The sequence below is a fragment of the Micromys minutus genome (assembly GCF_963924665.1).
Source record: "Micromys minutus genome assembly, chromosome: 29".
NCBI lineage: Eukaryota > Metazoa > Chordata > Mammalia > Rodentia > Muridae > Micromys > Micromys minutus.
The window spans coordinates 4,220,048-4,246,883 of record NC_137964.1 but is presented as its reverse complement, the minus strand read 5'-3'; the positions used below and the strand labels follow the sequence as shown (position 1 = coordinate 4,246,883).

At 51.7% G+C, this 26,836-nt stretch overlaps 2 protein-coding genes across 5 annotated transcripts; one reads left to right on the top strand and one right to left on the bottom strand.

Moving 5' to 3' along the window:
- Window positions 1–204: 204 nt before the first annotated feature.
- PDAP1 (PDGFA associated protein 1) lies at window positions 205–9,508 on the top strand. The gene is made up of 6 exons (XM_080940605.1): window positions 205–292; window positions 3,379–3,470; window positions 4,693–4,800; window positions 6,716–6,837; window positions 8,146–8,297; window positions 9,289–9,508. Exons 1-6 carry the CDS (start codon window positions 280–282, stop codon window positions 9,345–9,347), a joined length of 546 nt encoding a protein of 181 aa, XP_080796731.1. The 5' UTR covers window positions 205–279; the 3' UTR covers window positions 9,348–9,508.
- A 1,692-nt stretch (window positions 9,509–11,200) lies between these two features.
- On the bottom strand, window positions 11,201–23,028 carry ARPC1B (actin related protein 2/3 complex subunit 1B). Of its 4 annotated transcripts, XM_080940575.1 has the most exons (10): window positions 22,938–23,009; window positions 21,756–21,814; window positions 16,695–16,777; window positions 15,700–16,027; window positions 14,791–14,898; window positions 13,786–13,992; window positions 13,618–13,693; window positions 12,427–12,632; window positions 11,668–11,758; window positions 11,201–11,523 (listed from the first exon to the last, which is right to left on the bottom strand). In XM_080940575.1, exons 3-10 carry the CDS (start codon window positions 16,756–16,758, stop codon window positions 11,485–11,487), a joined length of 1,119 nt encoding a protein of 372 aa, XP_080796701.1. In that variant the 5' UTR covers window positions 16,759–16,777; window positions 21,756–21,814; window positions 22,938–23,009; the 3' UTR covers window positions 11,201–11,484. The 4 variants fall into 4 exon arrangements, with proteins under 4 accessions (XP_080796701.1, XP_080796700.1, XP_080796702.1 ...); XM_080940574.1 differs by lacking the exon at window positions 21,756–21,814 and having other exon boundaries at window positions 22,938–23,028; XM_080940576.1 differs by lacking the exons at window positions 21,756–21,814; window positions 22,938–23,009 and adding an exon at window positions 22,856–22,891.
- Between the last annotated feature and the right edge of the window lie 3,808 nt (window positions 23,029–26,836).

Here is a 26,836-nt window from a genome sequence, read left to right as displayed (position 1 = left end):
CGGCCCTTTTCCTCTCACTTCCTGTGGTGGTGGCCCTCACGGCTACGTGTCTCCTCGGACAGGGCCACCGGGGAACCTGGATTCCTGGCAGTACACGTTCTGGCCAGGAATTCAGGCACCTCTCAAGACAGCCCGGCCTCGGTGAGATCCCAGTTCCTCGCGGCGGCGGCGGCGGCGCGCAGAGAGGGACCAGGCCGGGCGGAAGAAGTCGATTCCAAGACATTTCCGGTTCCGGTGTCAGTTCGAGGCGCCGCCGCCGCTGCAGCCGCCGGAGCCGAGATGCCTAAAGGAGGTGAGGGGGTGGGCGCGCGTGGTTCGCGTGGCTTCTCTAGTGGCGATCGTAGGCCGGCTGCCGCCGTCTCCCCAGCCTGCTGGCCTAGGGCCTCCTTAGGAGATCCGCGCCAAAGGAGGCCATTCCCGTCGCCTCCCAGCCATGTGTGGGCCTCGACGCTCAATTGTCCTGACTGGGAAGCCGAGGACCACAGTGATCGAGGGTCTCTCCGTCGGGGATTTTTGAGGAGACTCACGGGTGCTGGGTCCTTGTTCCGAAAGAAAGCGGGACCCAGGAGTCTCTGCTCCAAGCCTCGGGAGTGTCTGAAGTTTGTCCTCCCATTTGGCTGGCCGGAGACTGAGTCACCGCGTCCCGCGCTGGTGCGGGGCCAGTCTTACTCGAGCATAAAATGTGGCTTCTGTCGAGCTCAAATGCGGCCCTGCCTGCCTCATAATAAGACCTTAACTTGATGATGTGGGACCTGGCATTGACTCTCTCCTTGATCCGTAGCCATTAATGATGTGCTTCTGAGCCAGTCGCCTAACTTCTTTGTGTCTCGGTTTTATCTGTTCCAAAAGAGGGGACATTGATTATATCTACCTCTTGATATGATGAAGGGTGTAAACTAGATAACCCACGTATTCAGTCCAGTGCCCCGTAGCCCCTAAATGCCTAGCTATTACTGTGTGTGGAGGCCAAGAAGACAGCGTTTCCCATCTTACATTGTTTTTACCCCTTAGAATCAGGGGTTTGAATACCAGTATATTGCCATCTTAATTCTGTGGCCTCAAACAAGACTTTCTTCCAGCTGTTTTCTTCATCTGACCTACAGGGGTAATAAGGCTTAGTTTGATGAGTAGAAGATGGGAGGACAAGAGTTATATGATGATAGAATAAATTGCTCCAAGATGTTCATTTAATGTTAGCAGCTCACGTGTTAAGCCAGTTAATGCAGTCGGTCCATAGGAACATCTGACTAGAGCTTTTTCAAGCTTAAATTGCTTCCTGTCAATATTCAGATATGGGGCTTTACCGGGCGAAGTGCGTCTAAACCTAACTCTCTGCTGATCTGTCCTGTGTCTGAAAGAGCACTGTCTTTTGTTCCGCAGTCTCATCTTTAAAAGGCAAAAGAACTTTTTCAGCTCCTGACTCTAAAGTTGGGAATTACAGTTCCACAGTCTTAAATATGAAATCCTAGCTAATTGATTTAGTCTTGGTTTCTCAGAAGCTTTGCGGGCAGACAAGACTTGTTTCCTTGCTTGGGCCAAGATAAGAAGACAGTGTTAAAAACTATTTTTAAAATTCCCCAGGAGCAAAGGACCTGTTTTCAGTGTAGTGTGAATTGTTTAAGAGTCTTGAAAGAGTCTGTGTAAACCAAACTAAGATCAGTATCCCATAGAGAAGTATAGGGAATGTGATAACCAGTTGTGATCTGTTACCACAACCTGGAATATTAAGAGGCCAAGAAAGGGTGTTGCTTGTTTTGTTTTGTTTTGTTTTTAATGGTAAAGCTTGGTATCTTACAATAAGCCTTTCATGAGCATACCTAGATACCCCTGGGAACTTGGGCAGTCATTAAAAATGGGTGGTGTAGGCTGCTGGCAGCCCAATTACAACTCTGCAGCTGCTGTCTAGGAAGTCATTGTGTCTCTGCAGTGGTCTCCAGAGCTCAGAGCAGCTCTTAACTGTCTAATTATAGATTCTCTACTCACAGCAAGGGGTCCTCGGAAACCAGGAAAGTTCCTGTTTGGCAATAGGGGTCACAGCCACACCTGCATCCAGATAGCAGGAGGTCGCAACCCAGCTAGAAGACTAGCTTTAGCAGGAGGTGGTCTAGTGTTCTGGCTAAAACATCAGATGTGGCACTGACCCTCTTAATAATCAATTATCTCCAACAGTCCTGATCAGCGTTAGGCTGCTGTTGGGTCTATATTTAACATTAATTTTGCTAGTTTGATTTTTTTTTAATGTGGTGTGTGTGTGTTTTGTATTTTGTCCGCATGTACATACATGCGCTGTGTCCATGAAGTGCCCGCAGAGGGTGGGAGAGGGCATTGAGTCACCCAGGAATTGGGGAAACAAAATTTTGAGCTGCCCTGTAGGTGCTGGGAACCAACTAGGGCTATCTGAAGGAACAGCAAATGTTCCTAACTGCTGAGCCCTTTCTCCAGCTCTGTTTGCTAGTTTGATTCTTAATAGAGTTTTCTGTTGGAAGATTCTGGGCTTTTAGCCTGTGTTCTCCGTATCACCAAGATGAACACGGAGTATTTTATTCTTCCTGCTGCCATTGGTGTAGTGTGCTTATGGAGCTGGTGCTCACTCACATTTTACTACCAACCAGTGTATTAGGACAGATTCTCGGGCGTTTTGTGTTGCTTATCCAATGCCATGCACAAGTCCAGTTGCTTTTACTTCCATGGTAGGCTTGTGGGGAAAAAGGAAACTGAGGCTCTGGGAGGGTACAGATATAGGAAATAGTACAGCTGAGATTGGAACCCAGAGCTTTAGACTTCAGAATTCTTCCTCTTTTACACATTGTTCGACATTAAGTCTCCTTCTCTGTGGTACAAAACCAGCAGTGGCTCTTGTGCTGTACCTTTGTTTAAGGACCAAAAGAAGCCATGACAAAGTCCAGAAAGGAAAAGGCCTTGGTACCAGAAGGGGCATCTAGGTTTCATGCTTCCCTGTTTGCACCTGAGAACACTATTAGGATTTTGCTTGTTTGTGACAAGGTCTCACTCTGCCCTTCATATGTAGACCAGGCTGACCTGGAACTCAAGATCCCTATCTTGCCAGCCTCTGTAGTCTCGAATGCTGGGACTGAAGTGCACACCACTCTGCCCAGCTATATTTGGATTTTAAGAGAATAGGATTCAGTCAGACTGGATCTCCCTCTCCTCACCTCAGGTCTTGTTCTTAGGAATCTACATCTGGCGATCAGGTGTCTTAAGCCGCTGCTTTTATCCTTTGAGATCACTGTAGGTTTGAGTGGTACTTGGTGAAGGTAGGTGAGGTTCCCTTGGGCTGAAAAGGATAGTCTTTTGGGGGGTCAGTGTAGTGAAGGCTGACTTTTCTCTCACCTTCCTAAACTAATGATCTTTGTGCAGGTAGAAAGGGAGGCCACAAAGGCCGAGTGAGGCAGTATACAAGCCCTGAAGAGATTGATGCCCAGCTACAGGCTGAGAAGCAGAAGGCCAACGTGAGTACATATCTGTCGCTCCAGTGGTCCAGTGTGTTGCCTTGCTTCTGGGGAAAACAGGAAAGGACTACTGTTCTTCAAGAGACGTCACACGTGAGGGTGGGAAGGACACCAGATGGCAGGTGTGAGCCCTGGAGCAGCCAGTCACAGTCACAGAGGGGTAGCCCTATGATTGGACCAACAAGAAAGGACTTTGACCACTTTGCAGTAGCTGCCTTGGTGGTCTCCACTTGTGGTCATGATTGCCTGCCTTCTAGAGACCCTCTCTCTACTAGCTGCTGTCCATCTACCGCTCCAGCCAATTCCCTGCAACTCCCCACACATGGGGCTGCCTGCCAGACTATACAGCATACAGCCTGCCTTCCCGCACCCCCACTGTCCTGTTCATTGATATTGGCTCTGTTTGGCATCACCTCTTCTGTGACTTAGTGAGGCCTGCCCTCTAGTTTAAACTGACATAGTAGTTCTCTTTCCTCTGGGCTGGGATATCCTGTCCTGTCTACTTGTACCTGCATCCTCTGCTCAGAGAATATCCACACTTGAATTAAGGGCTTACGGGACTTCTGAGAAAGGGAGAAGCCATCTCTAGCTGTGAGCTTAAGATGCCTTTGTAGAGTTCCTGACATGGGACCTTGGAGAATGTGTAGGTGGCTGTTAAGAGAGGATGGATATAAGGTTTTTATTGGACTTTCTTACTTTATTTTTTTGAAACAGAATCCATGTAGCTAGTTTGCACTCTTGGCAGTTCTGCTGCCTCAACCTCCTATGTGCTGAGAGGCTCTTTTTTTTTTTTTTTTTTTTTTTGGTGAGACAGAAATGTAGACGCTGCTAATATGGTCTTGGGCATTTGGTGCCAAAAGGCCATATGTGGGTAGGCATCACCATGGGAGCATACATCCAAGAAGGCATGACCAGGAAAGTTACTTTGGCACAGTATTTAGTTCCACTCCTGGGTCTTTGTGACCCTGTGAGGTGAGCTTCTTCATGAGCTGACCAAGATGGCTGCAAAGGGGTCAGGGTCTTTTGTGGTTGTATCAGTAAGCCCTTGGTTTGCGATGCGGACTGGCCTGGGGCCATGCTTAGTATGACCTTTGTCATGCAAGGCTTGGGCCTTCCAGGGGCTTAATGTGAAGGTCCACAGTCAGAGGGCGGCTGTGGGTGTTACATTTTTGGGGATCTGTTTTGCATTTTTGATTCTGCAGGTTGTCCATTTCTGAAACAGGAAGAAGATGAACAAGAGGAAGGTGGAGATGGGGCTTCAGGTGACCCCAAAAAGGAGAAGAAGTCTCTAGACTCAGATGAGAGTGAAGATGAAGATGATGACTACCAGGTGAGTCTATAGGCTAGAGGCCACACTTGTTCACTGGGCAGATAAATGTGTGTTTGGGTTTTTAAGAAAGATCCTATATAACCTGTCCTACTGTGATCTCTTGACAGTTCTGCCTCCCACTCCCAAAGTGCTGGGTTTATGAGCATGTACCACCATCCCCAGTTTGTTTTGTTTTTTAATTGGGGAAGAGAGGGAAGTAGATACATACCATGGTAGCACATGAAGTCAGAAAACAGCTTTGTGGAGTGGGTTCTCTCCTTCCACTGCTGTGTGAGTTCCAAGGATCAAACTTGGGTGATCAAGTTTGCAAGACCCACCTACCTGTTACTGGGAGTTAGGGTCTCATGTATCCTAACTTGGCCTCAAACTTGTATAACTGGTCCTGGCCTTGAACTGGTTGATGAACTGGTCTTCCTGTTTATGCTTCCTAGTGACGTCACATGCCTGCAGTTAATTACTAAAAGCTCTAACTCTAGGACTCTGGATCTAATGGGAACATACAGTGAAAATGGAGTAAATGAACAGTGGAAATTCAAACTGAAAAGTGCTATAACTCAGACTGAGAATGGAGAGGATACTTGGAATAACGCTGTGCTAAGGAGGTGACTTAAGCCAAGGATGGAGCCAGCCATGTTTAAAACAAAAACAAACAATAAATGTTAGAGCAGTTGAGGCAACCAGACAAGCAAAGTGCAAAGGCCCGGGGTGGAAACAGGCTCTGCATGTTTGAAGAACAGAAAATGGGGGCTGCTGGGCTGTGGCGTAGCAGGCAAATAGTGCCAGACAGTGGGCAAAGAGGCAAGGGTACCTCTAGTGACAGAAGAGCGTAGGCTTCACCACATCAGGGACTAGGCAGGGGCAACTGGATACCTTGTGCTTTAAAATGTATTTACCGTGGAAGGGGTGGTGTGCAGCATGCTGTGATGTGTGTGTGGTCTACAAGCTGTGGGAATCATGGGTCCTGGTGATCAAACTCAGCTCATCAGGTTTTTGCAGTAAGTGCCTGTACCCTATCCAGCCTGTCGTCCCATCACTGATTTTGGCTTTTTGAGGAACAGATGCTAAAATGTTGTGGTAGAATCCAGGAGACGGTATCCGTGGCTTGCTCTTCGGTGATTGGCAGTATAGAGTAGATGAGTGGATAGACTCCAGCCATGTTTGGGGCATCCTAAGGGAAGGAAGGATCAGGTTGGGTAGGTCTTGTTTGCCTGTTGCAGAAAGAGGTAGTCAAGTTGGATGTAGACACATGGAACCTGTGGTTAGATCAGTCAGCATCTGGAAGCTCCTTTCTAGTCATTTTAAGGAAACCTGTAGAACTAAAACTGTTTTCATTTCTTCCAGAACTTCCCCAGATAAGATGATTTAGCTTCTTTTTTTCCTTTCCCATTAATTTATTCACTTTATGGCCCAATCACTCACACACACACACCGGCGGCGCCTTCCAGTTTCCCCCTTTCACAAGCCCCCCACTCCTGTTCTCCTTCTCAGAGAACTGGGAGGCCCTCTTGGTACCAACTGCCCTAGCATATCAGGTCACTGCAGGACTAGGCACATCCTCTCCCGCTGAGGCCATGGTTTAGCTTCTTAAATCTCTTCTTCCCTACTCAAAGCAGAGATTGCAACACCATGGCTCACCCTGCTCTGAGAGCCCATCATGTGGTTATTTAAAGGAAAATCGGGCTTAGGATTTCATGGGAAGCTGGTGCTCTGGAGACTAGATCGAAAGTGGCAGTGATCCCTATTGACCTTGAGCTGCCAGCCCTGCTGGGGCCTGGCACAGGTTGCCATTGTACACACTCATTTTCTTTGCCCCTCCCAGATTGGTGTGGAAATCCAAAGTGATGGGCTATTGGTGGCTTGGCCTTCTGAGGTCCCCCAAGACCAAACCTTCTGTAACAGTCCTGTTCTGTCCTAGCAAAAGCGAAAAGGTGTGGAAGGGCTCATTGACATTGAGAACCCCAACCGGGTGGCACAGACGACTAAGAAGGTCACACAACTGGATCTGGATGGGCCAAAGGAGCTTTCAAGGAGAGAACGGTAATGTCTGCTTGGTGGGCCTGCAGCCTTAGTACACAGACTAGACCCAAAGCAAGCCTCCAGCTCCCAGCCACACCAACAGACTCATTGACTGCATGGAGTGAGACACCTCATGGCCTTTTAATAGGCCAAAAGCTGCTAGGATTCTAGCCTGCAGCCCTGTTCAGATCCCATGATTGCTGAAGAACGTAATCCGAAAACTACAGGAAAGGGTTTAAGTATCACTGAGGCTGTGGAAGACACTCTGTTTCTGTACCTCTCTATTAGGTTTCGTTTGGTTCGGTGAGAGAGAGGGAGAGGGAGAGAGAGGGGAGAGGGAGAGGGAGAGAGAGGGGGAGAGGGAGAGGGAGAGAGAGAGAGAATGTGATTGGTTGGTTGATTCCCAGAGCAGAAGGGCTCTTATGCTCTGCTTACCCCCATCTTCAGGGTTCTGCCACTTTACTGAGCAGCCATGAATAATTTGCTGTCCCCTTTGGGCCTCAAGTTCTCACCAGTACCAAAAAGATCCCTTTACCCAACAGAAATGATGACCATGAAAGCCTGCAACTTTCTGGTACTTGGTCTTCACTGAGGTGGCTCTGCAGAACCTTGAAGCAGCCTTGGTTAGTCCTGAATAACTAAGAGACATCTCAGTCTGGCACATTCCTGCCAGAATCTGCTGGCCAGTAGAGTTATCTCTACACCTCCGTAGTAGGTGTCTTGTCTAGTCTCCCCATCCGGCCCTTGGTGGCTGAGTTTCTTATTCATTCTCCTGAAGCAGGTCCCCATGCTTTGCTTCCTACCATCTAGCCTTGTACACTAGGAAGGCCTCCAGAAAGCCCCTGTGCTGCCCCTGCCAGGACTCTTTATTATGTGGCTCCTCCAAGGTATCACGTTCCAGGCACCCCTCCTAGTGAGACTCACACAAGGGGACTGATGACCCTTCCTCTCTGCATGGAATTCTGCTTTTATTCTCAGCCCACCTGGGGGACTCACCTGGGCTACAGTAAAAATGTTCTATGTCCCGGTGCTCTCAAGTCAGGGACTTGTACCTTCTTTACGGTCATCTCTGGAACACAGTGTTCTTGGTTTAAAGTTCCCTATTCTCAAGGTGGCCACTAAACTCTCTGAAGTCTTCAGGTACTAACCTGGTCCCTGCAAGAAGGCACTGTCCCCTTTTGGGCCATGGTTCTCACAGGGGGTTGCCACCCATTCCCTTTCCTTATTTGAGAGTGTCTACCAAGTGTCTACTCAGCTGAGTGCTCTCTTCCTTTGTCCCTGAGTGCTTTAGCTAACAGTGATGACACTGACATCATTTTATCCAAACAGAGAAGAAATAGAGAAACAGAAAGCAAAAGAGCGCTACATGAAGATGCACTTGGCTGGGAAGACAGAGCAGGCCAAGGCTGATCTCGCTCGGCTGGCAATCATCCGGAAACAGCGGGAGGAGGCAGCAAGAAAGAAGGAAGAAGAAAGGAAAGGTAGGTTTGAGCCTATCAGCCCCAGCCAGTTACCTGACTGGTTTTAGACAGGACCCTGAACTCTGTCTGTGAGGTTGGAGAGGCTGAGGAATGACAGCTGCCTGACCACCCATGTCAGCCAGTAAAGCTTTACAGTCTCTGGAGAGATGCTCCTGTCCACCACCATGGAGTCAGACGAGAGTTGAGATTAACAGAGCACTATTTAGTGGTCACTGACCGACTCCAGCAGCAAAAGGCCTCAGCACCAGCAGATCTTTGAGCCTCGTAAAGACAGAAGTTGCTGTGTCTAGAGTTGTCATCCCATCCAGGCTCTTGTGGTGGAGCTGTCTGTAAGAGAAACTTAGACTAGGCATCAGCCTGTGTGCCACTCCTCACCCTCCTTCCCTCTGGGCATCTAAAGGTTACTCAGGGTCTCACAGGCCTGGATATGTTTAGGGGAGTGCTTTACCTTAGACCCTCCATGAGAAAGGGGGCAGGGGTGGTTATGAGAGAGATCCCTTAGCTTACTTTCCTGCCTATTTACCTAATTATGAGGAAACTAAGGCCTCGAACTGAGAACTCACCAGGGCAAACATATCACCCTTCTCTGAGCTTATGTATCCTGACTAATTAGGCTTCCCAAACCCAAGCAAGAAAGGACTTGATGTGCAGCTAGGTGTTGTTTCTGTCTTGAGACGTTAGAGACTTCAGAATAAAGAGAGGTTGGAATTGCAGGGTTCTGCCAGGGGTGTTGAAATTCCCAGTGGCCACCCGGCTGCTTGTGGGTGAGCCTGAATGAATAGCCATTCAAGCACAGCAGAAACATCTGGATGCCTGGGCCCTGTGGCCTCAGCAGAAATTCTCTCCCCTGAGTGGCAGCTTGGATTTTTCTTGGCTCTCTATTAGCTCAGTCTGTTTGCACAAAATATGTTCTGAAGTCCTGTGATTCAGAGGGATGTGGGAGGCATTTTTGCTATGTTCTAACTCCCACCTTTCCGTTCCAATCCCTCAGCAAAAGATGATGCAACTTTGTCAGGAAAACGAATGCAGTCGCTCTCCCTGAATAAGTAAGCTGGCCTGTGGGAGGAGATGCCGGGGAACTGGGCCGTGCCGCCAGGACCTCTGCCATGTCTCACCCACCCTGTGCCCTGGCGCCGCTGCAGCAGCCCCTATGGCCAGGAGCCCCTACCTACGGCCTGGGGCCTCCTCTTCATCTTGGCACAGAAATTGTTCAGGGGATGTGGGGGGGGCTGGGGGGAGGGGCAGCTGCTATCTTTGAGACAGAAAGATGCAGGACAGCATTTCATACCTAACCATTTGAATGTTTTTGCTGTTTTTAGAATTTGGAACCCTGGTTGGGAGGGGGGTGCCTGGGAAGTGGGGTACAGAGATTCCATTTGTCCAGTAGTTTGCACGTTGGTGGGGGGTAGTGCTGGCAGCAGCTGCTGTGGGAGTTGACAGCCAGCCCGGATTGTCTGGGTGCTCACTCGGGCTGTCTGGGAGCCTGTGCTGCCAAAGGTCCAAGGTGTGTGCCTGGCCAGTTCCGTCCGATGAAGCTTCTCTCTGCTCTGTCTCCTCCCCACCCACCTGGTCAGGGCTAGTGCCCATTTTTAACCTACCCATTGATCATTTCAAGAAACCTCTGGTTACTGCATCACCCAGACAAGACATGCTCCTCAAATTCAACTTGTATATTTGGCAGATTAAACAACATTATCGTAAATCCTTGTTTGGCAGTTCTATCTGCTGTCCCTATTTTTGCTCGTGGCATGTACCAGCAGGGTTCAGGGCTCACACCTACCTGGGGAAGCACTGTCAGACTTTTACACAAATTAAGGTGCAGGGCCTAGATATCAGTGATGTTTCTGAAGACCAGTCCTGAACCTATAACACTGGAGTAGTTTAGCTGCCCCTGTGAGCCTGCAGGTGCTGTCTGCTGGTCATATCCTAATATTGTGCTGGAAGAAGTTTCTCAAAGGCACCCAGGAGTCACCACAGCCTGAGCTACCACCTCAATCCTTAGCATTGTGGCAGTGAGGAAGTTAACCTGGTGCTAGCCAGCGAGCTGCTTGTACATTCAGGCCCAGTGAAGTCCTGTCCTGGCCCCATCTGAGTGGAATGCTGCATGTACTCCCTAAGAGATGGGGGGTGGGGCTTGAGGGTCTGGACATGTCAGGGTCTAATACGAGTGACTTAGTGGCGGACATTTGAGTCCATTTTCTAGGAACCGCAACTACAATCCCATGGGCCTGACCCTAATGGCCTCTGGAGGGATCCTGCAGCTACCCAGACTCAGGGCCCCAAGATTAGGAAGGTGATGGCTTTCTAGCAATGCCCTGTTGCTAGCCCTAGGGCAGTAGTAAAAAGGTTGTCTGTGAGAGGTTTGTGGGTGGGGGTTCCTGCCAAGGGTTCCTGGTTGAGGTTCCCAACACCAGACTAAAGTGTACAGCTTGGGTTGAGGCAGAGGTGTGCGAGTGTGGGTGGGGATTGTTGGAGACCATGGATGTGATGAGCAAACTCTAAGGCCAAGGCTGAATTAAAGAATAATGGGGGCTTGCTGCTTCTGGTTCTCACCATAGGAAGTCTTTGATGTAACTGTTAAATAATTGTTCAGATGCTGTGTAAAAGGCTAACCCAAAGACAAAAGGCCTTAGACTAAAACACAAATAGGGGATTGTATAAAAACCAATGAACATTTACTGGAAACCAGTTGCCTACATCATAGCGGAGGAAAAAAGATATCAACACTAAGGTCCAGAGCCAGGCGTACCCCATTTATATCAGAATCACACCACTTAACAAGTGACTTGAAACAGAAGGGTCTCAAGTTCAAGGCTGGTCCTGACAGCTGAAGCCCAGGCAGTTTCGTTTCCAGTAGCCCCATACACCAGCCACCTTCTTTCAGACAGACAAAGGCAGGCACCTTCCACATTTGGTATGTTTATTAGCTCACATGAAGCAGTTCATGGCCAGCATTATGCTTTGGGTTTTTTGTCTTGTTTTTGGTTTGCAATAAACAACGAAAGCATTTCTTTAAAAGGCACATTTTCGTTAAACAGGTGGGAAGTTTCTTGCCCTCCTTGGAGAGAGAGCATCCCCTTGCAGACCTTTACTGCACCCTAGAAGCATTCAGCAAAGCAGCCCGTAGCCTCCCAACCCCCTTTCCCTCCTCCCCAGCAGTTGGGATGAGGGCAGCACTCCTCACAGCTCATTTGATCTTCAGGTCCTTCAAAGCTGACTCCAAGCTCTGCAAGGAGAGAATGGATAGGCTGGTTCTCATCTGTCCTGCAGAAACCTCACCCATCCCAGCCCCCGCACAAAATAGGGCTGAGTTTAAATCCCAAAATGCAAGAGAAGAGATGGTCCCCAGCCCAGGCCCAGGGTAGCTCACCTTCACATCCCAGATGCTCATGCCACCATCCATGCCTGTGGTACAGAACTGTGAACACTTGGCCTTGCCCCCGCTGAGCACTGAGATTTGACTGTAGGAAGGTTGGGTTTAGGGGCCAAGCTTGCTGGCCATGAGCTCCCAGACCCACTCCCATGAGAAATAATACCAGGATGAGGTGGCACTAGTCAGGAAACAAGGCTTGGAGAAACAGTGTTGGCGAGGGAAACAGTCCTAAACTTGAATGTGTGGGAAAAGTGGAATGCCACTGATGTCCGGAACTGGGCTCTAGGAGAACACAGTGCTTGATACTCAACAATCCCAGAGGCTGGGCTTAGTTTAGACACTGGCTCAAACAACCTAAGGCTCAGCTAGCCAAAGACCAGCCGAGTACATGCTTCCTAGTAAGCTACAGGGGTGAACCCCTGTGGTTGATAGCTTTGGGGTTTTGGAGGGTTTCCCAAAAAGGTTTAGATTCATTCAACTGGGAAGGAATCTAGCAAGATACCTACCCCCCAAGAAGCCTGCATTCTAGAAGCCCCAATGTGCCTAGGCAAGCCCTAGCCAGCCAGACATGTAGAGCCAGGATGCCTGCTAAGTTCCTACTGCTGGAGCACCGCTTGGAGGTCTGCCTGCTTCCTTCTGTAGTCCTGTCCTGTCCCATCACCCCCATTCTCCCTGTCTCCACCCCCAGCACCATGCTTGGCAGCCCCACCTTCCTCTGGCTCCCACCCAGCCCTCTGAAGTGGTCTCTGGAATCACCTGACACTGTTCTTGTGCAGTGAATCCAGTCCGGCCCCTGTGGCTGCACCCCCCTCAGAGCTGGCCTTCTTGTCGAGGTTCTGGAAGCGCTCTCGGGCTGTCAGGCCGCGCTGGGAGCTCTGCTTGGGCACATCTAGCCGGCCACCAAAGCTCAATGTCCCCGAAGCGTTGTCATAGGTAAACAGCACCGGGAAGCAGTCGTGGCCCTAAGGAAGGAATGAGTGTCACTGAAGCATCATTTGAGGTCAGGACTTGAGAAAAGGACCTCAGCCATAGATGTATCAAGGGCTAATTGATGTATGTCTGGGACTCTTTCCTTGGGCAGATCTCCCCAGCTGGGTGATCCTCCAGGCCGAAACCAAGCCCTCCGTATTAGACAAGAGTGGACAGAAGGGGCCATAGCTTTGGGGACACTTGGTAACCCTGACTGTTCCCAGGGGCCTGCCTCTAAAGTTTTACTTCACTCTCCTTTTTAATTGAGGTGTGTGTACTGCGCCAGTTGCCAGGGGTACATGTAGAGATGAGAGGGCAGCCTGTGAGAGTTGTTCTCTCCTTTTACCCTGTGGGATCCAAGAATTGAACTCATAGTCATCAGGGTTGGCACAGGTACCTTTACCCTCCAAGCAATCTTCTAGGCCACAGGCCTGACTTTTCAGTTAGATGTGACCTTGTCATTTGCACCGGCCAATGTGAACAAAAAGCTAGGGCACAATTTTAGGATTCTTGCACACTCTAGACAACTGGGGAAGCACTGGAAACAAAGCTTCCATCAGACTCCCCTTCCCCATGGCACCCACACTGGACCCCTGTGCTAGAGAGCCCCTAGGAAGCTGTCAGTGTTCAGTCCTTAAGGGGCCGGTCCCCTGCTGTGAAGAAGCCAAATTCATCCAGTACTGGATCTCTTTTATCATTCATGTGACCCAGAACAGACAGAGGTTGGCCTACATTACAGGGCGAATTAAAGGCCAGTGTGGAGATTGTAAAGGGAAGAGAAGACCAGCCTAGGCTACACAGTGAGACGTTAAAAATACCTTGGGCCACACACTGACAGCACAGAAATTTTGTCACTGCCACGTAACCCAAACTATTGTGCGTATTATATGGATGAAGTAAGGACAGCAGGAGGGGGAGAGATGGGTGAAGAGACTGTTCACAGACCCTCCCCCCTTCACCTCCCCAAATACCACTTACCGCTGCCACTAGGCTATTTTCTGTGATGAAAGTGACGGCCAGCAGTGGTAACGTCTCCGAGGCCAGGGTTGCCACACTGAAAGAGAGACTGTGTCAGCTACATCATCCCCTCCCTCACCCCAGGTTCAGTTGCGTTTACCTTCCCCAGCTCTCTGGCCCCATACTCACGCCATCTTCTTCTCAGCATTTACCAGGCACACAGTGCTATCATGGCTGACCCACGCAACTCGACTCCCACTGGCCGAGAAGCAGACACCATGCACCCAGCCACAGCTGCTGCTCGATTCAAACATCAGCTCCCCAAAGGGCATCTTGGAGCCCCACGGTGTAGGAGCTGGCCGTTCCTCCACCTCCTTGATATAAGCCGAGAAGATCCTGGAGAGGAAAGTGAAAGGAGGAGGGGGTAGGGAGGAGTCTGAGAATGGAGTCCTCCCCAAAGCCAGACAAGTGCACTGTAGACCCTAGACTTGATCCCAAGGGACTGGCATCTTCAGGCTTGATGGAGTCTGAGCCTCTGCTCTCTGTTACTAAGATGGGGCTGGGATGGCAGGCCTCCCCTTGGGTATGGTTACAGAGGGAGTCTTAGTTCCTGCAGGCTAGATATTTACAACCAGTTCCCAGAGCGGCTCTTGTTCCCCAATTCTGCCCCCTCCTCTTGGCCCACACAATGCACATCTGTAACAGAGGGTCATAGATGGTAGCCTGGGCTACACACCAAGACACTATCTCAAGAAAAGGAAAGCAGCGGATGTGCGCACGTGAGACGTCACCGTCTCTGGTGCCTACAGTTTGCCAAGTGAGAATTCAGACTTGGAAGAGTTCTAGTCTGCCTGGAGCTGGGAGGGAGTTTCGGCTCACTGGCCGAGAGTCAGGTCCAGAAGTGAGAAATGACCAAGTGAGTTTTGTTCAGGTCAGTCATTCACACGCTAGTGGGAATATGGACGCACGTTTCATCTTCAGTGAAAATCAGTGGAGGAGGAGCACCTGGGGAGACTCTGCTGGCACTCAAGAGATGGCAAGGACTCCATCCACCCCTGGGTGCTAGCAGGCCATGATGGGGACCATCTGCAGGGTAAACTGATGTCTCGGGGACCCGAGGTCACCCTGTTGAACATCAGGAGCTAGTCCTGCTGTTTGTCCAGTAGGGGTCTCCCAGGCAGATACCTAGCTCACCTGCACTTGAAGTCACAGGAGCCTGCGGCCAGGAGCACATTGTTGGGATGCCAGTCCAGGCTGAGGACAGTAGAGCGGATGGGCTTTTTGATGTGTTTGCACACCCACCTAGACACATGGGTAAGAAAGGCAGGCAGGTGTGTAACATGGATTAAAGCATCCTGGGGACATTAGGGTCTAAAGGTGCCTCAGGTAAGAGACACAGCACCTACTTCAGGCAGTGATGTACTAGGTTCCTTCTGAGGTTAGAACTCTATGCTATGCCATAAGATCATGTGGTTCTAACTGGTTAGGGTGCAAGACCCTGTCTCAAAAAAAAAAATCCCCCACAAAAGCCAGGGTTGGTTGGAAATGTGGTCCAGGGGCAGGCTCTTACCTAGCATGCATGAAGCCTTAGATTTCATCCCTACCCCTGCACTGACCAGGCATAGTGGGGCACACCTGTCATCCCAGTTTAGGGTAGCGGAGGCAAGGGGAACACAAGTTCAAGGTCATCTTTGGCTATATACTGAGGTCCTCCAGCCTACATTCAGACCTTGTCTTCTTTAAAAAGGAACATGTGGCTGGATATCCATGAGTGGTCTCTGAAGTCTGACACCTACTGACATGTAGGCATCAGGCCCTATTCACAGTGCTGCCGGGAAGCTGGTGGCGGTGTGTGCATAGAGCTCCCTGTAGTGTCCCCAGAAGTAACAGTAGTGTGCTCTGTGCCCCTTTTATTACCATGTCAGAGCTGTGGAGTCACGGTAGAGAGACCCTCCGCCTCACCAGTAAGGCTCAGGGGACAGATGAACAGGGACATTCTGATCCTGCAGCCTGTAAGTCTGTAGATCTGGGTGCCACCAGCACCCGTTCCCCAGTCCAGGTTCCTCCACCCCCAGGCTTCTCTGGCCCCAACCAGGCACCTACCAGTCATTCTCCTGCTCAAAATAACAGATGGAAATGACGCGGGAGCCACTGCCCACGGCGAACTTGTTCTCATTGGGGGCCCAGCGCACACAGCGGGCCGCTCGATTAATCCGGAGAATGACCAGTGTGGGCTTCCACGTGCGGCCCTTCAGCGTCCACACATAGGCATTGCGGTCTGTGCCACAGGTCACGATGCGGTTGCTCTCAGGGGCCCAGTCGATGCCTGTCACCTGCCCGTTGTGCTCCTTCAGCTCGTGCACCTTGTTCCACTTGGTGCCGCTCCTCTCGTAGATGTGCACCTCGTGGTTGTTGGGGCAGATGGCGATCTCTGCAGGGAGGCAGCAGTGTGGGGGCCCGCCCTACTCACCTCTGCTGAAACCCCGATGTCCTGCTGGGCCACTCCTGTACCCAGCAGTCTCAGGACCCTGGAGCCTCACCCTATCCCACAGCTCTAGCTTAGCAGAGTCCCTACTGCCCTGCCCTCTTGGCTCTGGGCCCTCCTACCCATCATGCCCTTAAGTGGTGTGTGTGTGTGTGTGTGTGTCTGTGTGTGTGTGTACACCCGTGGGAGTGCCAAGGCATGGGAATGCATGTCAGAGGGCACCTTGCAGCCAGGAGTCCTTTTTCTCCACCGTGTGGGTTCTGGTGATGAAACTCATCAGGCTTGCTGGGCAAGCAGTGCTGAGCCATCTCACTGGCCTGTTTTGTTGGTTTTGGAAATAGGTCTCACTGTGTAGCTCAGGCTGGCCTCAAACTTATAAGCCCCCTGCCTCAGTCTCCTGGGTTCTGGGATGACAGGTGTGCACTACCACCCACCTGAGCAGATCCAGGAGGCCCAGGCTGTTCAGCCAATCCACCCAATATGCCAACATCTCCCATTCTACCTGCCTGGCACCCTCTGCCTGTTCCTCCCACTACAGTGCTACTCCAGTGGACCCAGCTGGTCCCAAGCAATCCCCGTGTTCGGAGGCCGGCATGCAGAAGTGAGCACTCACGTGTACGGTCCTTGTTCCAGGCATGGCAGCTGATGGGCTCCACCAGGAAGCTGTGGTAGGCCATAGTCACTTGTCTCCTGGACCTAGGGAGGGAGGCAGATTGCAGGTCACCTGAACCCTGCTCTTGTCAGGAAGGAACAGTCTTGTCACCCTAGTTTCCTGACTGGCTAACTACATTACAAACTCTCCTTGAGTCCTAGAGAGCAGGTGTCACAAGATGTCCCGGGCAGCAAGAAACAAAAGCTAGGTGGAACAGAGCTTGGGACCCAAGGCAATGACACTATGTGAGTAGGGGCTGGGACCCTGAGCCACCCAGGCCTGCTACTCTTCACCTCAGTTAACTCAGTGTAGGTTGCCCCCCACACACACACACAGTCCCATATAAGAGCAGTGGAAAAACTAAACAATATCCCTAATCCACTTAAAGCAGAGCCTAGCTCACAATTCATCTAAGCCAGTCAGGGCCCGGGCCTCCCTTCCTAGGCCCTGTGGGTTGAGCAAAGCAGGCAAAGCGGATAAGACAGCTGGCATTCTGGGGCCAGGCTGGGTTCCCACAGCTTCCTCCCCTCCACACTCAGGATCAGAGGTCTCTGAGACTGAGGAGGGACACCCAGCCTTCAGGCTTCCCAACAGTTCTGCTGACTAAGGAGCCATCTCTGGGCCCTTGGCTAGCCTGAAGCACGCGGTCCCTCCCCCAGGGCATTCACCATGCTTCTCCCACATCCTTCCAGATGTGCTTCCTAGCCACTCCAATCCACGTTTTCACTCCTCTCTAGCCTTACTCCACTAAGACACCCATCACCTCCCCCAAATCCCAGCTCTGCCCAACCCCTTCCCCACCTCCCCAGAGTCATGGTGCTTTGAGAGTATAGAGATACATCTTGGCACTGTCTGCCAACTGTGTGGGATTGACAGTACATGGCCGAAACTCCAGCAATGGAAGAGGAAAACTTGAGGCCACCGTGGGCTACACAGACCTTATCTCAAAAAGAACCAGAGCTGGGGATGTAGCTCAGTTGGCAAGAGAATAGTCGTAAGTTCAAAGTCATCTTCAGCACATAGTGAAGTCCATCCAAGCCAGTCTGCCTACAAGGCTGTCTTATAGGGTGACTGAGTAGTTCACACACATCTACCAGCCAGTCACACTTTAGCAAGAGTGCTGGCAACACACAGGAGGCAGAGAGGGGAAGACTCGTCTTCTCATCCTGTCTAAAAAGCAACCTGACTAGCAGAGCACCTCAAATCCAGAGGGGAGGGGGCAGAGAGTGTGACCCACTGCCTGTCATCCAGCTTGATGTAAAAAGTACACAGAAGCTACTCGGAGTGGCACACACCTTTAAAGCTCAGCACTCACCAGAGGCAGGTGGATCTCAGTGTGTGCAAAGCCAACCTGATCTACACAAAGTTCATGGATAGCCAGGGCTACACAGTAAGATTCTGTCTCAACAAAACAAAGCAAAACCCACACACTGAGAAATGCAACCAGGAGTGGGGTGTGGTGGTGCAAACCTGTAATCCTGGCACACAGGAAGCTAGAGAGAATTTTTTTTTTTTATTTTGGTACTGTTGGGATCTGACCCAGGGCCTGTCCACTCTATTGCTGAGCTACACCTTAAGACCTCTCATCCATCTGTCAAAGAGGTGGCCCAGGGAGACAGCGAGACTGCTTCTGATCTATTATTACCAGGAAAACAGAAATCCTGGGGAAGCCTGGATCAAATTTCCTGTCTGGCTCCAAGCCATCTCCTGCCAGCACAGGGCTGGGTCTCTGTTCTCCCAGGTGCATGGCCCACACAGGGTTACTCCCTGCCAGCAGACCCAGGGCTGGGAGGGGCAAAGGAGCGAGTGTGGAGTGGGGCTGTCAAGCTGAATGAAGAAGGGTCTGTATCCCTTGAAATTCTTAGCAGGGGCAACTGAATGGTGCTCTGGGTCTTCAAAGTGACTTGGGGGGGGGGTCTTTGGCATGATCCCAAACTTTTTTAGACAGGAACATTTTTTTTTAATTTATTTTATGTATGAGTTCTCTATCTGCATGTACAACCACCTGTGGGAAGAGGGCATTAGGTCCTATTACAGATGGTTGTGAGCCACCAAGTGGTTGCTGAGAGTTGAACTCATGGCCTTAACCACTGAGCCATCAGGCAGCCCCACAGACACAATTCTTACACTGTGCCTGGTAGCACATACCAGTAATCCCTGTACTCACTCTAGAGGCGGAGGCAGGAGAGTCATGAATTTGAGGTCAGCTTCAAAAGCTGAGGGTTGATTTTATTTTGCTTGTTTGTTTTCTTTCACAGTATTGGGAATGGTACCCAAAGCCTTGGGGATTCTAGGCAGGGGCTCTACCACTGAGCCACACCCCAGCCCCTCACTGGGGGACTCTAGGCAGGGGCTCTACCACTGAGCCACACCCCAGACCCTCACTGGGGATTCTAGGCAGGGGCTCTACCACTGAGCCACACCCCAGCCCCTCACTGGGGGACTCTAGGCAGGGGCTCTACCACTGAGCCACACCCCAGACCCTCACTGGGGATTCTAGGCAGGGGCTCTACCACTGAGCCACACCCCAGCCCCTCACTGGGGGACTCTAGGCAGGGGCTCTACCACTGAGCCACACCCCAGCCCCTCACTGGGGATTCTAGGCAGAGGCTCTACCACTGAGCCACGCCCCAGCCCCTCACTGGGAGATTCTAGGCAGGGGCTCTACCACTGAGCCACACCCCAGCCCCTCACTGGGAGATTCTAGGCAGGGGCTCTACCACTGAGCCACACCCCAGACCCTCACTGGGGATTCTAGGCAGAGGCTCTACCACTGAGCCACACCCTAGACCCTCACTGGAGGATTCTAGGCAGGGGCTCTACCACTGAGCCACACCCCAGCCCCTCACTGGGGATTCTAGGCAGAGGCTCTACCACTGAGCCACACCCCAGCCCCTCACTGGGGATTCTAGGCAGGGGCTCTACCACTGAGCCACACCCCAGCCCCTCACTGGGGATTCTAGGCAGGGGCTCTACCACTGAGCCACACCCCAGCCCCTCACTGGGGGATCCTAGGCAGGGGCTCTACCACTGAGCCACACCCCAGCCCCTCACTGGGGATTCTAGGCAGGGGCTCTACCACTGAGCCACACCCCAGACCCTCACTGGGGGATTGATTCTAGGCAGTGGCTCTACCACTGAGCCACACCCCAGCCCCTCACTGGGGATTCTAGGCAGGGGCTCTACCACTGAGCCACACCCCAGCCCCTCACTGGGGATTCTAGGCAGTGGCTCTACCACTGAGCCACACCCCAGACCCTCACTGGGGGATTGATTCTAGGCAGTGGCTCTACCACTGAGCCACACCCCAGCCCCTCACTGGGGATTCTAGGCAGGGGCTCTACCACTGAGTCACACCCCAGCCCCTCACTGGGGGACTCTAGGCAGGGGCTCTACCACTGAGCCACACCCCAGGCCCTCACTGGGGGACTCTAGGCAGGGGCTCTACCACTGAGCCACACCCTAGCCCCTCAATGGGGATTCTAGGCAGGGGCTCTACCACTGAGCCACACCCCAGCCCTCCAGGAATACTTCCATTGCTGAATGAATTCCACCCTCCTGCTGTCTGTATTGAGGAAAGATGTGTCAAGGACCTGCATCACAGTAATGCATCAACAACAGGGAGAGGCCTTCTGTGGTCCTAATGGATTAAGTGGTCAGAAAAGCCACTACCTCTACCTCAGGACAGCGGCGGCTGGTGAGGACCCGTGCAGCTCCCCTCCTAAGCCAGCCAGGCAGAGCCTCAGGCTCCTCTGCTGCCGAGGACATTCTTCCAGCTCTTGTGTCTCAGACTTCCTTCCAAGAGTGCTGGGTGAAAACTCCGACAGCATGTGCTGCTGCACATCAAAGACACGGGAGGCTGAGGCTGGAGGATCATGAGTTTGAAGCCAGCTTGGGCTTCATAGGGAGACCCTGTGACTGATAGAGATGGTTGGATGCTGGTAAGAGGGCTCACCAGTTAAAGTGGTTCCAGCCTAGCCTGATGACATGAGTTTGATCCCCAGGACCCACATAGTGGAACAAGGGAACCAATTAACTCTTGTAACTTATCCTCTGATCTACACCCAACACACAAATAAATAAATAATACTCTAGCACTCCATTCTGGCTGGGTATCCTTCGCCCTGGCCCCTTGGCTTTTCTTGGCTGTGTTTCCTTGAACCACACACAGTTTGGCTGGATTTGAGACTTAAGCCAAGCCAGGAGTTGCCTGCAGCAAGAACCTTGGCTCCACAGGCAATCCAGGAAGTCCCGCCCAGCTCAGGCGCTCCACTACGGCCAGCGGCAGTTTTCTTTTTTATTTTTTTTTTTATGGTGCTAAGCCTTACTCAACTTCCTGTTGTGGGTAGCCTGGGTGGTGTGAGCGCCCTCCAAACCCCCAGTTCCTCCTCCTCTAGGCTGCCCTTGAAGGCTTACTGAATGAGGGAAAAGTCAAACCCAGTCAAACCCAGCAACACAGATTAAATTCTAAAATACTGTAAAACTCCAGTTTAAATAATCAAAACAAAACTTCTCCAAAACTCAGTGCTGGCAGGGCTGTGGAGAGATCCTCATCTGCTCTGTGCCTCTAAAGGGCAGTGTGCTGCCTTCTAATTCCAACGGCTTGTGTAAGAAAAGACAGAACACTGGGCTGGAGAGAAGGCTCTTTGCAGAGAACCTGGGTTCAGCTCCAGTAGCTCACAACCACCAAAAACCACCAAATAATTACTCGAACTCCAGGGAACATCATTTTCCACCACCCCAGGGCTCCTGGGTGTGTGTGTGTGTCTTTAAAAAGAGAGAATAACACTGATGAACTTAGTAACTTGAAGAAGCAAACTTTTAAAGCCCTCTCAGGATTGCCTTACTACAGAAAACCCTTTATATATCAGTGAAAAGCCCACAGACCATTGGAGAGACTGAAGGGTGTGGCTCGTTGAGGGCACTTGCCTAATAAGTTCAAGGCCTTGGGACCAAGACAACAAAATACTTTAATTCTAGTTGAGGTTATTTGTAGTTTAAAAGATCCCTATATGTGCTCACCTTTAATCTCAGCACTGGGGATGCAGAGTTCTGTGAGTTCGAGGCCAGCTCGAACTGGCCTGGGGAGCAGAGAAAAGAAGGGACAAGGGGAGAGACAACCCAGAGCAAAAAAGAATCACTAGAAATGTTCATTCACACAGAACTTCGCCGTACACTCTTGTGTGTGTGTGTTTGAGTGTCTGTGAATGTCCGGGAATTCGAATCCAGATCCTTATGCTTCCCCGTCCCCCACCCTCACCCCTGTCGGTGCTTTTTGGCCCTGCTCCATCTCCCAGCCCGCATATTCTCTTACAGTCGATGCCAACCTGGTAGATCTGTTTCTTTTTTATTGTCCACGTGAAGAAGTTGAACTTCCCTCCAAGTCACCCCACAGGGCTGCAGCTTCGGACCCCAGCCCACCCTAGCACCCCACAAGGCCAGGTTCACCCGTCTGCCGCCGCCGCCGCCGCAGCAGCAGCCAAGCAGGCACACTGCCAAGTGTGTTGGCCACATCTGGCCGCTAAGCCCCTGGATCTGGAAGGTCCCCATTTTCCAGGCAAGGCAAGTAGAGCTACAAGGGCGAGGTGGCTCGCCTGCGTCACCAGCCACACCGCCCCAGGCTGGAGCTGCCTCGCGGGAACAAGCTCCAGGGCCAGCACCTGGGCGGCTGCCCGCTCACGGGCCCCACCGGACCTGCCTGGTCCAGGATGGCCTGGCTGGGTGCCCCTCGCGCCGCCCCGGTCCGCTCGCTCGCCCCGGCCTTGAGACCCAGGAACCTGGACCCCTGCTGGGTGGGCATGGTCACTGTGGGATCAGGCGGGGCGGGTATGGTAGCTCATTTCCCGGTCCCAACAACCCGGAAGGCTGAGGACCGAAGGGGAAGTGACTGGGCGTGGGGCCCTGCGCCCAAAGTAACGGGGCGACACGGGGCGCGAGGGCTAGGGCTGTGCCGCTTCGATGGCGTCGAGTACGCGGGGAATCTCTGCGATACTTCCCACCGCGCCCCGCATCCCCAGAACACCACCCCCCTACTTGCTCCTCGCCAGCCCCACCCTCGCCGGGAGCCCCACCAGGACCCCATGCACGCAGCTCTCCACTCCTCTTATCCCCATCCCCCTCACCGTCGAACATCGCCTCGAGTCCTCTGACTTCTAGGTGGCCTCAGACCCCACACACACCTCGCGACCACCCCACGCTCCTCACCTCGGGTCTCCTCGGCCGCGGACTCTGGACAGTCGACGCGCCGAACCGGCTCTGAGACCCGCGCAGCGCCGCAGCCACTTCCTCGTGGGCGGGGGGCGGGGCCTTCGGGCACAGCCCCGCAGGGACGGGGGCGGGACCCGGGCGGCTGTGGCCGGATCCCAGGGCCCGCCCACCCCTCGGGGTACCAACCCGCCCGGACCTCAGGGAAGTCCAGCTCAGCTCAAGATTCGTCCAGAGATGGCACCCTGTGGCCCTTAACTACTCTCTGAATGAGGAAACTGAGGCTGGAAGAGAGGGGAGCTGTCTGAGCAGCTAGAGGGCGGGAGCCCGAGAGCGGGCCACCAAGAATTCAGAGGTTTTGAGGCCTCATGCAGGCACCTCACAACTTTAATGACTCCTGCGGGGCCCCGCCCCTCGCACTCTAGGTGCACCACAGCCGCTGTTCCCCAGACTCTCGGTGTCCCAAAGATGGCAGAGTCGCTGGTGTCCAGGAAGAAGAGTACTGCCACCCCAGGTGACTTCTTGCTTCTGTAGTCCACACACTTCCCTCCAAGTTACTGAGCAACTTTGCAGCCACCTGTGGCAGGCGATGCTCCGGGCCAAGGGTCATCCAGGTTAGGTGCTTCTGACATGTCTTTCTTTGCCTCCGACCTCGTGAGCGATCCTACCTAAACTGCCCCCTGTATCCTGTAGCTCTGACTGTGGCTTCTCTAGGAATCGCTAGCATGCTTAGAGGTGCCTGTGACATGGTTGCACCTGTCATCCCAGCCCTGGGGAGGTGGAGGAAGAAAGATGGAAAGAGGAGGTTCAAGTTCATCCTTGGCTGTATAGCCTGGGCTACATAAAAACCTTGCCACAAAAAATAAATAAATAAATAAATAAATAAATAAATAAATAAATAAATAAATCTAAGAAATGGTCCAGCACGATGGCTCAGATGGCAAAGGTGCTTGCCACCTTAAGGGCCTGAATGGAACTTCCAGCACTCACAAAGTAGAAGGAGAGAATAGACTCCCTCAGGTAAGTAGATAAATGTAATACTTTTTTGTTTGTTTTGGTATTTTGAGACAGGGTTTCTCTGTGTAGCCCTGGCTGTCCTGGGATTAGCTCTGTAGGCCAAGCTGCCCTTGAACTCAGAGATCTGCCTGTCTCTGTCTTCAGATTCTGAGTTCTGGGGTTGAAGCAGTGTACCCCATGCTTGGTGCAGTGAAATGTTCTCAGTTTGGGCGGCTGCCGCAGTGAACACCCTACCCATGCTCAGTGCTATTCTTGTATGGGGTTAGGATTCAAACCCAGGGCCCTGTACACACAGCAAACACTCTACCACTGAGCCACACCCCAAGCCTGGCCTTGAGCTTGGGGTTCTCCAGCCCCCAGACCCGCTCAGTAAGATTTAATTCAGATTGTCATGAGTCATGCTCCTCCCACCGCCACAGAGGAGCCTTGATCCTGCACCGCGCTTTGCAGTCCCTGTGGGTTTGTATCTGTAGCTTTGGCAAGCGGTGTCTTTAGCCAGGAAAAGTGCACCAGCAGTCTTCTTCCTGGCTTGCAGTCTGCCCCTGCTCACTCAGCTCTCTAAAAGCTCAGCAATGGCCCCAAGAGGCCCTGAGTGATCTGACTCCGAGAGCTTGTGGTGTCCTGTGGTCCTCTGCCCTGGGCTAATGACCTAAAATGACCCAGTGTCTTCAGAGGATGGACAAATAAAAAAACCAAACCCAGGACTCTAGGCAGTGACCTACTACAGAGCAACCCCTGTCAATGAGCTGTCTGAGTGTTTGCTGTGCTTTGCTTTTTTTATGATGGTGGGTATAAACCCAAGGTCACACCCCCATCCCTCACTGAGCTTTCTAACAGGGGGGTTCTATCACTACAGGGTGCCTCAAGCCCCCATCTGCTTTATTAAGTTAGTTCGTGATTGTTTTCAAATGAATCTCTGAGCACTGCTTCTTTCTGCTATGGGACTGATTGCCACTGGCTCTTCCCCCCTCTGACCCTGGTAGAGAGACTGCGTGCCCGTGGGATTCGCTCAGCACCATCCCTAAAATGAATGAATGAATGATTAACAGTGCTAGGAAACTGAGTGGAATTCTGGTTCTGCCACTGAACCTCTGTCTCAGTCCTTGCTCTGCCTCAGTTTCCACAACTGTGAAGTCAGGCTTCACAGGCACCGCCTCCAACCCCGCCTCATGGAGGAAATTCGATGTTAAGCGTCTCCTGAAGTCTTCCTTTAGAGGGTCTCCTGCTGGTAGATGTGATTGGATCAGGACAGTGCTCACCCAACAGAGGGTGAGTCCATTGAGTTCTTAGCTGAATGCGACGGTAGGAGCTTGAATCTCTTGAGAAGAAAGTCACTGGGGTAGAGCTGACTTGCTCCCTCTGCTTCCGGGCTGCTGGAAGGTGAGCAGCTGGGCTCTACCACACCCCTCTGTGCTGCCACCCACTGTGGTTCCAAGTGGCCATACACTGAAAACTTTGAATCCACGGGGCAAAGCAGACCATGCATTCGAGTGTGCATTTGTGTGCATGTGTGTGTTTGCCAGAGGTCAGCCTTCTTCAGACAGCTTGTGTTTTGAGTTTCGCACTGGCCTGAAATTCAATGAGTGTTAGGTTGGTAGAACTCTGCACCCTAGGGATCCCCCTGATTTCACCTCTCAGTGTTGGGATCACAGTCTGTGTGTGTCACTGTGCCTGCTTTTGTTCATTTCTGAGGCAGGTTCGCACAGTGTAGCTGGACTCACAGTGACCTGCCTGCCCCTATTTTCTGAGTGCTTAAATTAAAAGTGTGTGCCACCGTAGCCAGGTAGCTTTTTTTTTTAAAGTAGAATTAATTACTTTTATGTATATGGATGTTTTGTTTGCATGTATATGCACCAAGTGTATGCAATACCCTTGGGGGTCCCCTGGAACTGAAGTCACTGTTGTTGAGAGCCACCATGTGGGTACAGGGAATTAAATTCAGGTCCTCTGCACGAGCAGCCAATGATCTTAACCAACAAGACCCTTGTACACCCCTCCACCCCCCAGATAGGGTCTCTCTCTATGCCCTGGCTGTTTGAACTCACCATGTAGACTTGGCTTGCCTCCGTCTCTGTGTAGGAAGGATTGAAGGCATGTGCCACCACATCTGGCTTTCTTCCTGGTGGGTTCAGGGCTGGAACTTGGATCCTTGTCAAACAAGCACTCTGTCATTTCCCCAGCCCTTTCTTCCTTTTCTTTCTTTTAACTTATTTTCATTTTATGTGCATTGGTGTTCTGCCTGCATGTATGTCTGTGTGAGGGTGTCAGAAATTAGAGTTACAGTTATGAGCTGCTGTGTGGGTGCTGGGAATTGAACTCTGGTCCTCTGAAAGAGCAGCCAGTGCTCTTAACTGCTGAGCCATCTCTCCAGCCCCTTGTTTTTGTCAGTTGTCGTGGTTCAGATGGTATGGACTTCTGCCAGTTGTCCTGTGACCTCCACATGTGCACTGTGGTACGAATGTCTCTGATGCAAAACGAATACATAAAAATACAACAAAAACTAACACAAAAAGAAAACCTCAGACTGCAAAGCTCTTCCCACACCCACGTCACCCCACCTTCCACTCCAGGGTCTTTATAGCCCAGGCTGACTCAGAATTCAAAATCCTCCGGCTCCCAGGTTGCCAGGGTTACACTGACAGGGAGCACCACAAAGAGGGAGGGAGCTTCCAAGTGAAGCAAGTCTTTGGGGAAGAGGACTTGGGGGACGCCACCCTGGATGGCTTTCTGTCTCCTCAGGAATGTGCACACAGTGCCTTGTGAACGAAGATGGCCCACTCTCCCATCTCTGCTGCATTTCTGGTTTCCAAGAAATGTAACCTCATACAGGTTACCTAGGAGGAGGATGGGGCCAGTACAGCATCTTTCTTTAGCATGTGCTG

What these genes read in the sequence shown, in the direction of transcription:
- PDAP1 (XM_080940605.1), top strand. An exon ending in ATGAAGATGATGACTACCAG is followed by an intron (nt 4,801 to 6,715) that starts GTGAGTCTATAG and finishes GTTCTGTCCTAG; the next exon opens with CAAAAGCGAAAAGGTGTGGA. An exon ending in GAAGGAAGAAGAAAGGAAAG is followed by an intron (nt 8,298 to 9,288) that starts GTAGGTTTGAGC and finishes CCAATCCCTCAG; the next exon opens with CAAAAGATGATGCAACTTTG.
- ARPC1B (XM_080940574.1), bottom strand. Translation starts at nt 16,758, where the DNA reads ATGGCCTACCACAGCTTCCTGGTGGAGCCCATCAGCTGCCATGCCTGG. An exon ending in AATGCTGAGAAGAAGATGGC is followed by an intron (nt 13,694 to 13,785) that starts GTGAGTATGGGG and finishes TCTCTCTTTCAG; the next exon opens with TGTGGCAACCCTGGCCTCGG. An exon ending in CTGCACAAGAACAGTGTCAG is followed by an intron (nt 11,759 to 12,426) that starts GTGATTCCAGAG and finishes ACCTTCCTACAG; the next exon opens with TCAAATCTCAGTGCTCAGCG.